At 44.5% G+C, this 13,320-nt stretch overlaps 1 protein-coding gene across 1 annotated transcript in view; it reads left to right on the forward strand.

Moving 5' to 3' along the window:
- The window catches only part of LOC124619958 (dipeptidyl aminopeptidase-like protein 6), a gene marked incomplete at its 5' end in the record, with an annotated part of 439,288 nt that overhangs the window by 331,681 nt on the left and 94,287 nt on the right, over window positions 1-13,320 (forward strand). The window contains one exon of the mRNA XM_047146621.1: window positions 6,350-6,473. Coding sequence (XP_047002577.1) covers window positions 6,350-6,473 — 124 coding nt within the window. The remainder of the gene's footprint in view (window positions 1-6,349; window positions 6,474-13,320) is intronic.

Genomic DNA, 13,320 nt, shown 5'->3' on the forward strand with positions numbered 1-13,320 from the left:
TAAATTATTTAGAATATCCCTCTTCCATAACATGATAATTTTGTACCTCAAACAGAAAGGAACAGTATTTGAACTACAACTGCAGTGTTTTCATCTATCTCAAAGTGAAGGAAACCAATTTTTGTGACGGAGCAAATGAGCATAGCAAGCGTTTAGTAAAGTCTGGTTTCTTGCACTTTCCATGGCTCATATACTAGGAGGAATTGGCTGTGAAGGCGGTTTATGAATTGTGTCTGCCTGCTTGGATAAAGCAGTCGGCAAGAGCACTGTATGCGAAGGGCGACGTAACTTTTTCAAGTTCCGGTCCAAGGTACAGTTTTAATCTATCAGGAAATTTCAAAATAGCGAATACTCGCAAAAGAATGTAAGACACCTTCTAAAGGATAGCATGTGCTGCGCCCTAGAATTGGTAGTATTTTTTTACATCGAGGAGCATGTTTTGAAAATGAGAAACTGTGCATATAGAGGTATCTGCAGGTAGTCTCTATATTTTCTGCTATAATTCCAGGATTTGACTTTCTAGTTCATTACATTCATTCTTCGAATTTACCAATCGATTGATCTGTGAGATGTATCAGTATAATTAGACTTGTTCATACTGTCAGGACTGGGAACAGTATCAAACTTGTGCAGTCCTTTTCGGATTGATTTAATTCGTGAAACACATTTCTGTGTAATGTCAGGCCTCGATTCTGTATCGTAGTACCCACATGGGGAAATACAAACTCCCAGTGGCATACGACTTATGTACAGCAGTGGTTAGGAGAATACTTTTCGCTATTTCGGTGCCTGATATACCTATCAGACCTCATTCCTATTAAGCTTTGGTGAGATTTAATGGGCTGGAGGGTCATATTACTTGGTATTTCCACTTCCTACATGACCAGGCAGCACGCAGTACAGTTTGTAGCGGTCGTGTTATGCTGTGATTACTACACTAGCACCTGTGTTGCAGGACGCCACTGCAGCCGCAAAATTCGTTTGTACAGAGAGTTTGGGATGGGATCTCCAGTACCGTTGAGTCTCCATAATCAGGAACGCTTACTCACAAAAATTCTTTAGCAAACGAAGCTTCCAAATAGGAGGTCGACGACTGCGGTCTAGGAACAGGCTAGCTGTGGCTAGTGGGCAGCGATTGAGTGTACTGTGGCAGCAGGAGGGTGTGGTAGCACAACAGTGGCTGGCAGCGTTGGAGGACTTGCTGACTCGAGTTCCGAGATACAGGGTACTTGCAGATGGACTGGCGTACTCTGCACGCAGCTCATGGCAGCTGGCTGGTACCTCAAGACAACTCTGGTCGAACTCAGAGCTCTGGGAGACTGTTTGGGGTGTAAGGTAATGATGGGTTTGCCTCTACAGATCCAGTTCGAATCCCAGAACCATCAAGTCTAGGTGGTGTTAAGTTCCTATGAAACCGAACTGCTGAGGTCATACGATCCTAGGCTTACACACTACCTAATCTAACTTAAACTGACTTACGTTAAGGACAACACACACACACCCATGCCCGAGGGAGAGACTCGAACCTCCGACGGGTGGAGCCACGCTAATCGTGGTAAAGCGACCCTGACTGCGCGGCTACCCCACGTAGCACCATATCAAGGCTAGGTGGCAGCTTGTAGACCAACAGTTTCGCCTAGGTGCTGATGCTCGATGTTGCTCAGGAGAGGTTGTAGCTGCTACGTCATACATTCAACCGACGACTGACGAGCAGTCTGCGATGGTTGAATGCACGGCGCCAATGTAATGCTGTTAATGGCTAATCGGGAAGCATTTATACTGTCATTAGCCGTGTGTGTTGTGGCTGTAAGATGACTTCCGTCACAAAAGCTGGCTGACAAAACACAGAATTGCGCTACAGCATGTAGCATTCCAGTCCAGCACTGATGGTAGAACGCCATGGTTCAGGGTGTTGCACCTGCAGAATAAAGTAGGGTACTGGCCTGCACATCCCTTTGCTGGTTGCGACGTTTCGTCTGAGGCCAATGCTACAACAAGTTGGACATACAACGAGAAAGACGTCAACAGTATTGCTTTGTGGTCGCAATATTTCTAGGTTGGAGGCAACATTTTTAGGTATTCTTTTCATCATGGTGAAGATGATACACACGATCGTCGCTATAACAACACTTGTCAGATGATGATTAACTTCAGTCTCTAAATGTTTTACTCTAGTACCTGTGTCTCACTATCCTCTTCATTATATTTATTCTTCGAATTCACCAACAGCTTCATCTGCGAAATGTATCAGTGTAATTAGACTTATTCGTAGTTCATATTGTCAGGAGTGTATCAAACTAGTGCTTTCCTTTGCGGATTGATCTAGTACAGGAAACACACTTCTTCTGTGTTATGTATCATGTTCGCGCTGACGAAATTGTTGTTTTAGTTCGTTGAATACGTATAACTTTCTGTGCAGTCTTGCTATGCATATTTATAGAGTAAAATTAGTTTATAGCCTCCTTTGTTATATTTTCTTCTTGTAAGGCTCCTGAGAATACAATAATAATATCTCTTACAATGATAACATAATGCGAACACCAAGGAAGAAAAGAAGTGTACTGCTTGACGATCCTTCGGCGGCGAAGTCACTAGAGATTGAGCAGACGTTCCACTGAGGAAGGAAATCTACCGTGTAGTTTCCAAGGAACCATTCTAGTATTTGCCTTAAGTGATTTACGGAAATAATAACAGATAACATAAATATAGATCTTTGGACGAGATTTTGAACCCCTACCTTATCGAAAACGCGTCTACTGTCTTATCACTGATTGTGTATGCGCATCATAAATTAAAACATTTTAGTGAATTATTTCAGTCAGTGTATTTTTGGCTGACAAAACCATCGTTGTGGGAACCCAGTTACATAAAAACAATCAGAAAGTGCTTATGTCCATAACGCTGACGCCGTTTCATGACAGAGAAGATTACAAACAAATAAAGTTGCTGAGAATATTCCACGTACTTTCTCATCCTTAAATATATTTCCGTAGTTGAAGTTCAAAATTTACGTGGAAGGAAAGGAAACATGTGGAGCGAGTTAATAGATTTCGTCTCATTTTAGAGTTTAGCCTCGAGTCTGTAATGATGTCAACGCAGACGCAACACTTACGTGTTTGCAAAAGGACGAAGAGAGGCACAGGTACCCCAGATATTTAAGATAACTACAGAAAAGCCTACCTAAATCAAGCTGTTCGGACAGAATTTGAAACTCGCTGCTCCAGAAAAAGCGTTAGAAACCTTCATTTCTATGCCGCCCCTCTCGGTGATTTACGTGGGTATGTGTTAACACATCATATCCTGGCAGCTCTGTGCGAGTGCGACGAGAAAACGCTCAGTCTATCAGATGACATATGCATTTTCATTCATGAAATACAATCCACAATCGATACATCGCCATAATTTCTAAGTAACAACATATCACCTGTCGTAAAATTCCAAAATGGTTGTCGTCAGTGTTTGTGCGGTCACACTCCATCTCAAAAATGTGCATGGCATAAACTCATAGTTTTAGCTGTGGGCCGATTCCAATTGAGCACGTGCAAAAACGTCAGAGTTATCTTTTAGACCACTAATAGAGAAATTCAAGTGACTTTTACGTCTACCACTTTGGCAAAATATTTCGTTGTACTGATTACATGACGCCATATAAAAGAAAACAGGCATCTGTATTTTTAATATCATGCACTCTTATAGCGCAGAGAAGTAAGGTACAGAGATCAGAAGAAATTCTGCTACGAAATCTTCTCAGGTTATCAACTGAGTGGCGTCGTCGTTGTGACGCAACGTTACAATGCATTCTGTGTCCATCATCTTCGTCTGTTCAACACTCAGGCGCCTCCGGAAGCTGACGCCTACTAGTGTTAGAGATGATATAGACTGACCACACGACTAACGAGACCAGGTACTTCGCGGACTGGTCATCAAGGGTCATCGTAGAATTCGGAGTGGGACCGAGAACACTCCATCAGCCAGCCAGAGACTCCTTTGTGCTACACAGGGCACTGGCCGCGCCTGCTCGCCGGCAACCTGCTTCAGCCCGTGGTCGCTATACTAGCTTGGACGTGCAGATGCTGAGCTGAGTGGACAGACTTTAGCTAGAATCGAACACAAATGTTGGAACTTTAAAAATATTTTACTAACGTCGTTAACGCTTCACAGGTTCCCAAAAGCTATCCTGGCTTCAAGCAGGCGTGTCTCCGCTCGCTCCTGTATAGCACTTTGTAATCACCTAACCCGTGGTAGCGTCGCCATTACTGATGATTACTAAGCGAAGTGGAACAGCGGTAAGAAGGTGTACAGCCTTTCTCATTTACGTCTCTCGCTGCTTCCCTCAACCGCTCAAATTTGATGGCGGATGATTCCTCATAAAAGGACACAGGTGATTTACTTCAGTACGCTTACCTAATCCGAGCTCATGCTCGGTCTCAAATACCTCTTCGCCGGCCAGATACTAAACTTCGATCTTTCTTCCTTCTCCTTCCGTGTTGACGGCTGAAGAGCAGCGATATAAATTACACTCCTGGAAATGGAAAAAAGAACACATCGACACCGGTGTGTCAGACCCACCATACTTGCTCCGGACACTGCGAGAGGGCTGTACAAGCAATGATCACACGCACGGCACAGCGGACACACCAGGAACCGCGGTGTTGGCCGTCGAATGGCGCTAGCTGCGCAGCATTTGTGCACCGCCGCCGTCAGTGTCAGCCAGTTTGCCGTGGCATACGGAGCTCCATCGCAGTCTTTAACACTGGTAGCATGCCGCGACAGCGTGGACGTGAACCGTATGTGCAGTGGACGGACTTAGAGCGAGGGCGTATAGTGGGCATGCGGGAGGCCGGGTGGACGTACCGCCGAATTGCTCAACACGTGGGGCGTGAGGTCTCCACAGTACATCGATGTTGTCGTCAGTGGTCGGCGGAAGGTGCACGTGCCCGTCGACCTGGGACCGGACCGCAGCGACGCACGGATGCACGCCAAGACCGTAGGATCCTACGCAGTACCGTAGGGGACCGTACCGCCACTTCCCAGCAAATTAGGGACACTGATGCTCCTGGGGTATCGGCGAGGACCATTCGCAACCATCTCCATGAAGCTGGGCTACGGTCCCGCACACCGTTAGGCCGTCTTCCGCTCACGCCCCAACATCGTGCAGCCCGCCTCCAGTGGTGTCGCGACAGGCGTGAATGGAGGGACGAATGGAGACGTGTCGTCTTCAGCGATGAGAGTCGCTTCTGCCTTGGTGCCAATGATGGTCGTATGCGTGTTTGGCGCCGTGCAGGTGAGCGCCACAATCAGGACTGCATACGACCGAGGCACACAGGGCCAACACCCGGCATCATGGTGTGGGGAGCGATCTCCTACACTGGCCGTACACCACTGGTGATCGTCGAGGGGACACTGAATAGTGCACGGTACATCCAAACCGTCATCGAACCCATCGTTCTACTATTCGTAGACCGGCAAGGGAACTTGCTGTTCCAACAGGACAATGCACGTCCGCATGTATCCCGTGCCACCCAACGTGCTCTAGAAGGTGTAAGTCAACTACCCTGGCCAGCAAGATCTCCGGATCTGTCCTCCATTGAGCATGTTTGGGACTGGATGAAGCGTCGTCTCACGCGGTCTGCACGTCCAGCACGAACGCTGGTCCAACTGAGGCGCCAGGTGAAAATGGCATGGCAAGCCGTTCCACAGGACTACATCCAGAATCTCTACGATCGTCTCCATGGGAGAATAGCAGCCTGCATTGCTGCGAAAGGTGGATATACACTGTACTAGTGCCGACATTGTGCATGCTCTGTTGCCTGTGTCTATGTGCCTGTGGTTCTGTCAGTGTGATCATGTGATGTATATGACCCCAGGAATGTGTCAATAAAGTTTCCCCTTTCTGGGACAATGAAATCACGGTGTTCTTATTTCAATTTCCAGGAGTGTACTTCCATATGTAGAAAATTAGCAGAATAATCTAAGATCATGCACAGTCGTATTACACTTCACTTTCAGAAGAAATTCTGTGAGTACATAATCTTCAATGAAAGAAGATAGTCAGTTACTAAAGTAGAAAATCCTTTACAGCAAAAAGCAGCCGTATTTTCCCACTAGAATTCTTGAATCATCACTATTCCTAAAATTGAAGTAATCGTGATCTGATTGTATTTCTTGACTAGTTAAAGTAATACAAAGTTCTCATCTTCACCCCTTCTCGATGTGCGAACTCAAATGGAATCGAAAGAGTTAACCTTTGATTTGAACAGCTTTAGGTGTTTTGCAGAGATTCTGCATGTATCCATTTCGCTGCTACTGAAGGGTACCGCATACACACTTGTTGGATTTTCTCTTGCAGGGAGCTGTACTTCACGGCTGTGACGTGGGTGAGTGTCACCGAGGTGTCCGTCGTGTGGATGAATCGGCCGCAGAACCTCTCCATCGTCACCGTCTGCAAGAATCCGCTCTGGATCTGCCAAGAGGTCAGCAGCTGCCTAGAAATAGCGAGTAGTTTTAGTGCCTCGCATCTACATATTCTGACGACAAATGAACGTTTTTTTGAGTTTCTTCAAAGGATACTTCGGTCCGAGCAGCGTGATGAGCTGGAACAGTACACGTAGTCACTATATTCCCGTTTTTACTGCTTCAGCTGCTTTCTTTCATTAACATGAAATTTCCATATTATGCCATATCAAATTTTTAAGAGCGTCGTATGTATACATAACGATACTACTCACAATAAAAACTGTACATAAAAGGAAGTGGATAGGAGAAACATTACTAATTATTTACAGCCCACAACACGTAAAATTAGCTACCTACACATACATACCGAGCTGTGTCCTTATGTTCTTGTGTCCTTGTGGGACTCTCGTGATAAAGACCGCTGTTCCGATGATGTCAACATCATTCTTGCGTTTCGAATAATGCTGACGCTGCGTAGGAAATGGTAACATGAGACATTTTCACAGTAAGAACTTCAGTAAATAACGAGCAAGTCGTGGTCTTAAGACCCTGACACAGACTAAGAGCATCCCAAAAATTTGCTCGGACATCATTTCAAAGTACTTTCAATCGATTGTTTCCGACGACGGTTCTCACGAAGTTTGCGTTTGTTGTAAGGCAAAGACTAAAACTGGAAATCCCTCCCATATATTTCGAACTGATTTTTTCACCTACGTGACCCAATTTAAGCTCGTTCGGATTTGACTGAATAAAAATTAGAGGTCTACAATCAGCGAGATCTCAAACAATCTGTCTCAACCGGCCGGTAAGAAGAAGATGTATATAAAAAGTGGAGACTATATCCAAACATAGGCTGGATGCACAATCTCTTATCAATAGCTAACGGTTTTGCGTAGACGAGTGGTTGTTACTGTCCTTCTCGATTCCGAAATTACCATGGTTTAGTGATTTTTGCACAAGAAACGTGTCAGTTGACTAAACTAAATGGTCTACCCAAATAACATATTATTTCTAAACAAGCACCACTCAGCTGTCTTTACACAATTTCAAATTCAATTGTTGCTTGGTCTTAGCCCATCATCAGGTAATCAGAGAGAGGATAACAACAGAGAAAGAGTACACCGTTAGAATCCCTGCTAATAGAGCATGACAATTGCCCGGGCTTGCATTATCGTCGGGGAATCTGATAGAGAATAACGACAGAAACCGATATTTCACTAGATTCCTCCTGATAACCAAGGCGACCGTTGTCGTGCATTGGCGCATCAGCAGAGGATACGATCAATGAACTTCTAATAACATGATAGGCCATCTGACCGTTGACCAAGCTTAACCAACCATCAGGCAATCTGACACACGGTAAGAACAGAGAAACAAAATCCTCTGTTACATAACGCAGGCTTCCACCGCCAGTACTTGCGTCTTTCATGATATTTGTTTTATTTGCATACGGTGGTGGAGTTTCAGGTTCCGCTAAATAGGTCAGGTGTTCACTACACACAGAAGGCGTCGACACGGGTAGCAGGGGCTGTGTAGCTTGGACTGAGCGGTTTTTTAGATTAGACAGTCTCGCGAAATGTCAAAAAGGGCTCCAGTCTCGAAGGGTACAGGGCAAAGAAACGACGAGAATCAACCAAGCAACAGTCGGTATTGTAGTCGTAAATTGTCGTAGCTGTGTTGGAAAAGTACCAGAGCTTCAAGCGCTGATAGAAAGCACGGTAGCTGAAATCGTTATAGGAACAGAAAGCTGGCTTAAGCCGAAGATAAATTCTGCCTAAATATTTACAGAGGTGCAAACCGTGTTCATAAAGGATAGATTAAATAAAATAGATGGTGGTGTGTCTGTGCCTGTTGGTACTAGTTTATCTTGTAGTTAAGTTGAAATAAACTACTGGCCACTAAAATTGCTACACTAAGAAGAAATGCAGATGATAAACGGGTATTCATTGGACAAATATATTATACTAGAACTGGCATGTCATTACATTTTCACGCAATTTGGGTTCATAGATCCTGAGAAAACAGTACCCAGAACAACCACCTCTGGCCGTAATAACGGCCTTGATACGCCTGGGCATTGAGTCAAACAGAGCTTGGATGGCGCGTACAGGTACAGCTACCCATGCAGCTTCAACACGATACCAGAGTTCATCAAGAGTAGTGACTGGCGCATTGTGACGAGCCAGATGCTCGGCGACCATTGACCAGACGTTTTCAATTTGTGAGAGATCTGGAGAATGTGCTGACCAGGGCAGCAGTCGAACATTTTCTGTATCCAGAAAGGCCCGTACAGGACCTGCAACATGCGGTCGTGCATTATCCTACTGAAATGTAGGGTTTCGCAGGGATCGAATGAAGGGTAGAGCCACGGGTCATCACACTTCTGAAATGTAACGTCCACTGTTCAAAGTGCCGTGAATGCGAACAAGAGGTGACAGAGACGTGTAACCAGTGGCACCCCATACTAGCACGCCAGGTGATAGGCCAGTATGGCGATGACGAATATACGCTTCCAATGTGCGTTCACCGCGATGTCGCCAAACACGAATGCGACCATCATGATTCTGTAAACTTAACCTGGATTCATCCGAAAAAATGACATTTGCCATTCGTGCACCCAGGTTCGTCATTGAGTATACCATCGCTGGCGCTCCTGCCTGTGATGCAGCGTCAAGTGCAACCCCAGCCACGGTCACCGAGCTAGTAGTCCATGCTGCTGCAAACGTTGTCGAACTGTTCGTGCAGATGGTTGTTGTCTTGCAAACGTCCCCATCTGTTGACTCAGGGATCGAGACGTGGCTGCACGATCCGTTACAGCCATGCTGATAAGATGGCTGTCATCTCGACTGCTAGTGATACGAGGCCATTGGGATCCAGCACGGCGTTCCGTATTACCCTTCTGAACCCACCGATTCCATATACTGCTAACAGTCATTCGATCTCGACCAAAGCGAGCAGCAATGTCGCGATACGATAAACCGCAATCGCGATAGGCTACACTCCGACCTTTATCAAAGTCGGAAACGTGATGGAACGCATTTATTCTCCTTACACGAGGCATCACAACAACGTTTCACCAGGCAACGCCTGTCAACTGTTGTTTGTGTATGAGAAATCGGTTGGAAACTTTCCTTATGGCAGTACGTTGTAGGTGTCGCCATCGGGGCCAACCTTGTGTGAATGCTCTGAAAATCTAATCATTTGCATATCACAGCATCTTCTTCCTGTCGGTTAAATTTCGCGTCTGTAGCACGTCATCTTCTTGGTGTAGCAATTTTAATGGCCAGTAGTGTAGATGGTTCATGCGAATTACTATGGGTATACGGTATACTCGACAGCCGCACTAAAATAAAAACTGTCTCCTTCTACCGCCCCCCCCCCCCCGACTCAGATGATATAATAGCTGAACGGCTCAAAGAAAACTTGAATCTCATTACAAATAATTAGCCAACTCATACAGTTATAATTGTTGGAGATTTCAATCTACCCTCGATTTGTTGTCAAAAATACATGTCAAAGCCGGTGGTAGACATCTTCCGAAATTGTAAAAAATGCTTTCTCTGAGAATTACTTTGAACAATTAGTTCATGAGACCACACGAATTGTAAATGGTTGCGAAGAAATTCAGAAGAACGCAAAATCCCCAAGACTGGCTAAGTTTCACGGAAGCTCGAAATTTTGTGCGGACATCAATGCGAAATACTTTTAATCGTTTCCACAATGAAATATTGTTTCAACATATGGTAGAACACCCAAAGAGATTCTGGTCATATGTAAAGTACACCAGTGGCAAAAAACAGTCAATACCGTCACTGCACGATAGCGATGGAAATGTTACCGATGATGGTGCCAATAAAGCGGAGTTACTAAATACAGTTTTCCGTAATTCCTTCACGAAAGAAGACTAAGTAAATATTCAGAATTCTACACCATAGCAGCTGTTAGCATGAGTGACATAGAAGTAGATATCTTAGGTGTTTCGAAGCAACTCAAATCACTTAATAAAGGCAAGTCTTCTGACCCAGATGGTATACCAATCAGGTTCCTTTCAGAGTATGCATACACAATAGCGCCTTTCTAAGCAATAATATACAACCGCTCACTTGACGAAAGGTCTGTTTCTAAAGACTGGAAAGTAGTACAGCCAATATTCAAGGAGGGAAATAGGCGTCACCCATTGAATTACAGACCCATGTCACTGACTTCAATTTGCTGTAGGATTTTGGAGCATGTACTGTACTCGAACATTATGAATCACCTTAAAGAAAATGACTTATTGATACATAACCAACACGGATTTAGAAAATATCGTTCTTGTGCAACACGTCTAGCTCTTTATTCCCATGAAATAATGAGTGCCGTCGACAAGGGATCTCAGATCGATTACATATTCCTAGATTTCCAGAAGGCTTTTGATACCGTTCCACACAAGCAACTATTAATCAAATTGCCTGCATATGGAGATTCGTCTCAGTTGTGTGACTGGCTTCGTGATTTCCTCTCAGTGTGGTCACAGTTCGTAGTGACAGACGGTAAATCATCGAGTAGAACAGAAGTGACATATGGCGTTCCGCAAGGTAGTGTCATAGGCCCTCTGCTGTTCTTAATTTATATAAATGTTCTAGGTGATAATCTGAGCATCCCCCTTAGATTGTTTGCAGATGACACTTTAATTTACCGTCTAGTAAAATCATCAGACGACCAATTGCAATTACAAAATAACCTAGAGAGAAGTGCGAAAAGTGGCAATTGGCACTAAACAAAGAAAAGTGCGAGGTCATCCACATGGGTACTAAAAGGAATCCGATAAATTTTGGGTATACGACAAATCGCACAAATCTAGGGGCTGTCAATTCGACTAAATACGTAGGAATTACAATTACGAGCAACTTAAATTGGAAAGACCACATAGATAATATTGTGGGGAAGGCGAAACAAAGACTGCGCTTTGTTGGCACAACACTTAGAAGATGCGACAAATCCACTAAAGAGACACCCTACATTACACTTGTCCCTCCTCTGCCGGAATACTGCTGAGCGTTATGGGATCCTTACCAGGTAGGACTGACGGAGGACATCGAAAAAGTGCAAAGAAGGGCAGCTAGTTTCGTGTTATCGCGCAATAGGGGTGAGTGTCACTGACATGATACGTGAATTGGGGTGGCAGTCATTGAAACAAAGGCGGTTTTCTTTGCGGCGAGATCTATTTACGAAATTTCAATCACCAACTTTCTCTTCCGAATGCGGAAATATTTTGTTGACCCCCACCTACGTAGGGAGAAATGATCATCATATTAAAATAAGAGAAATCAGAGCTCTAACGGAAAGATTTAGGTGTTACTTTTTCCCACGAGCCATTCGAGAGTGTAATGGTAGAGAAGTGGTGTGAAAATGGTTCTATGAACATTCTGCCAGGCATTTAAGTGTGAACTGCAGAGTAACCATGTAGATGTAGATGTAGAACGTTGTCCAAGGCATACTTCTCTGATTTTAGTTCCGTCTGCTGTTGCTGGAGACATAATCGGAAGCTAGGTAGACTCAAAATGCAGTTTCGACTTTAAAAAATCTTAGTAAGCCGATCTGCTGAAACGTTCTCACAAAATTGTCGTTTCGTGACGTCATCAGACCATTACATAAGTAGCGGAGTCACGCCAACGTGTATTACGTAGCTTGCACTGGTGCAGAATTTGCGCTATTTGCTTTATTTACCGCTAAGACTTCCGCTAAGACTTCCGCTAAGACCCACTACGAACCATGGACCTTGTTGTTGGTGGGGAGGCTTGCGTGCCTCAGCGATACAGATAGCCGTACCGTAGTCGCAACCACAACGGAGGGGTATCTGTTGAGAGCCCAGACAAATGCGTGGTTCCTGAGGAGGGGCAGCAGCCTTTTCAGTAGTTGCAGGGGCAACAGTCTGGATGACTGACTGATCTGGCCTTGTAACACTAACCAAAACGGCCTTGCTGTGCTGGTACTGCGAACGGTTGAAAGCAGGGGGAAACTACAGCCGTAATTTTTCCCGAGGGCATGCAGCTTTACTGTATGGTTAAATGATGATGGCGTCCTCTTGGGTAAAATATTCCGGAGAGAAAATAGTCCCCCATTCGGATCTCCGGGCGGGGACTACTCAAGAGGATGTCGTTGTCAGGAGAAAGAACACTGGCGTTCTACGGATCGGAGCGTGGAATGTCAGATCCCTTAATCGGGCAGGTAGGTTAGAAAATTTAAAAAGGGAAATGGATAGGTTAAAGTTAGATATAGTGGGAATTAGTGAAGTTCGGTGGCAGGAGGAACAAGACTTCTGGTCAGGTGACTACAGGGTTATAAACACCAAATCAAATAGGGGTAATGCAGGAGTAGGTTTAATAACGAATAAAAAAATAGGAATGGGGGTAAGCTACTACAAACAGCATAGTGAACGCATTATTGTGGCCAGGATAGGCACGAAGCCCACACCTACTACAGCAGTGCAAGTTTATATGCCAACTAGCTCTGCAGATGACGAACAAATTGAAGAAATGTACGATAAAATAAAAGAAATTATTCAGATAGTGAAGGGAGACGAAAATTTAATAGTCATGGGTGACTGGAATTCGGTAGTAGGAAAAGGGAGAGAAGAAAATGTAGTAGGTGAATATGGATTTGGGCTAAGAAATGAAAGAGAAAGCCGCTTGGTAGAATTTTGCAGACAGCACAACTTAATCATAGCTAACACTTGGTTCAAGAATCATAAAAGAAGGCTTTATACATGGAAGAAGCCTGGAGATACTGACAGATTTCAGATAGATTATATAATGGTAAGACAGAGATTTAGGAACCAGGTTTTAAATTGTAAGACATTTCCAGGGGCAGATGTGGACTCTG

This window comes from Schistocerca americana, chromosome 6 (assembly GCF_021461395.2).
Source record: "Schistocerca americana isolate TAMUIC-IGC-003095 chromosome 6, iqSchAmer2.1, whole genome shotgun sequence".
Classification (NCBI taxonomy): domain Eukaryota; kingdom Metazoa; phylum Arthropoda; class Insecta; order Orthoptera; family Acrididae; genus Schistocerca; species Schistocerca americana.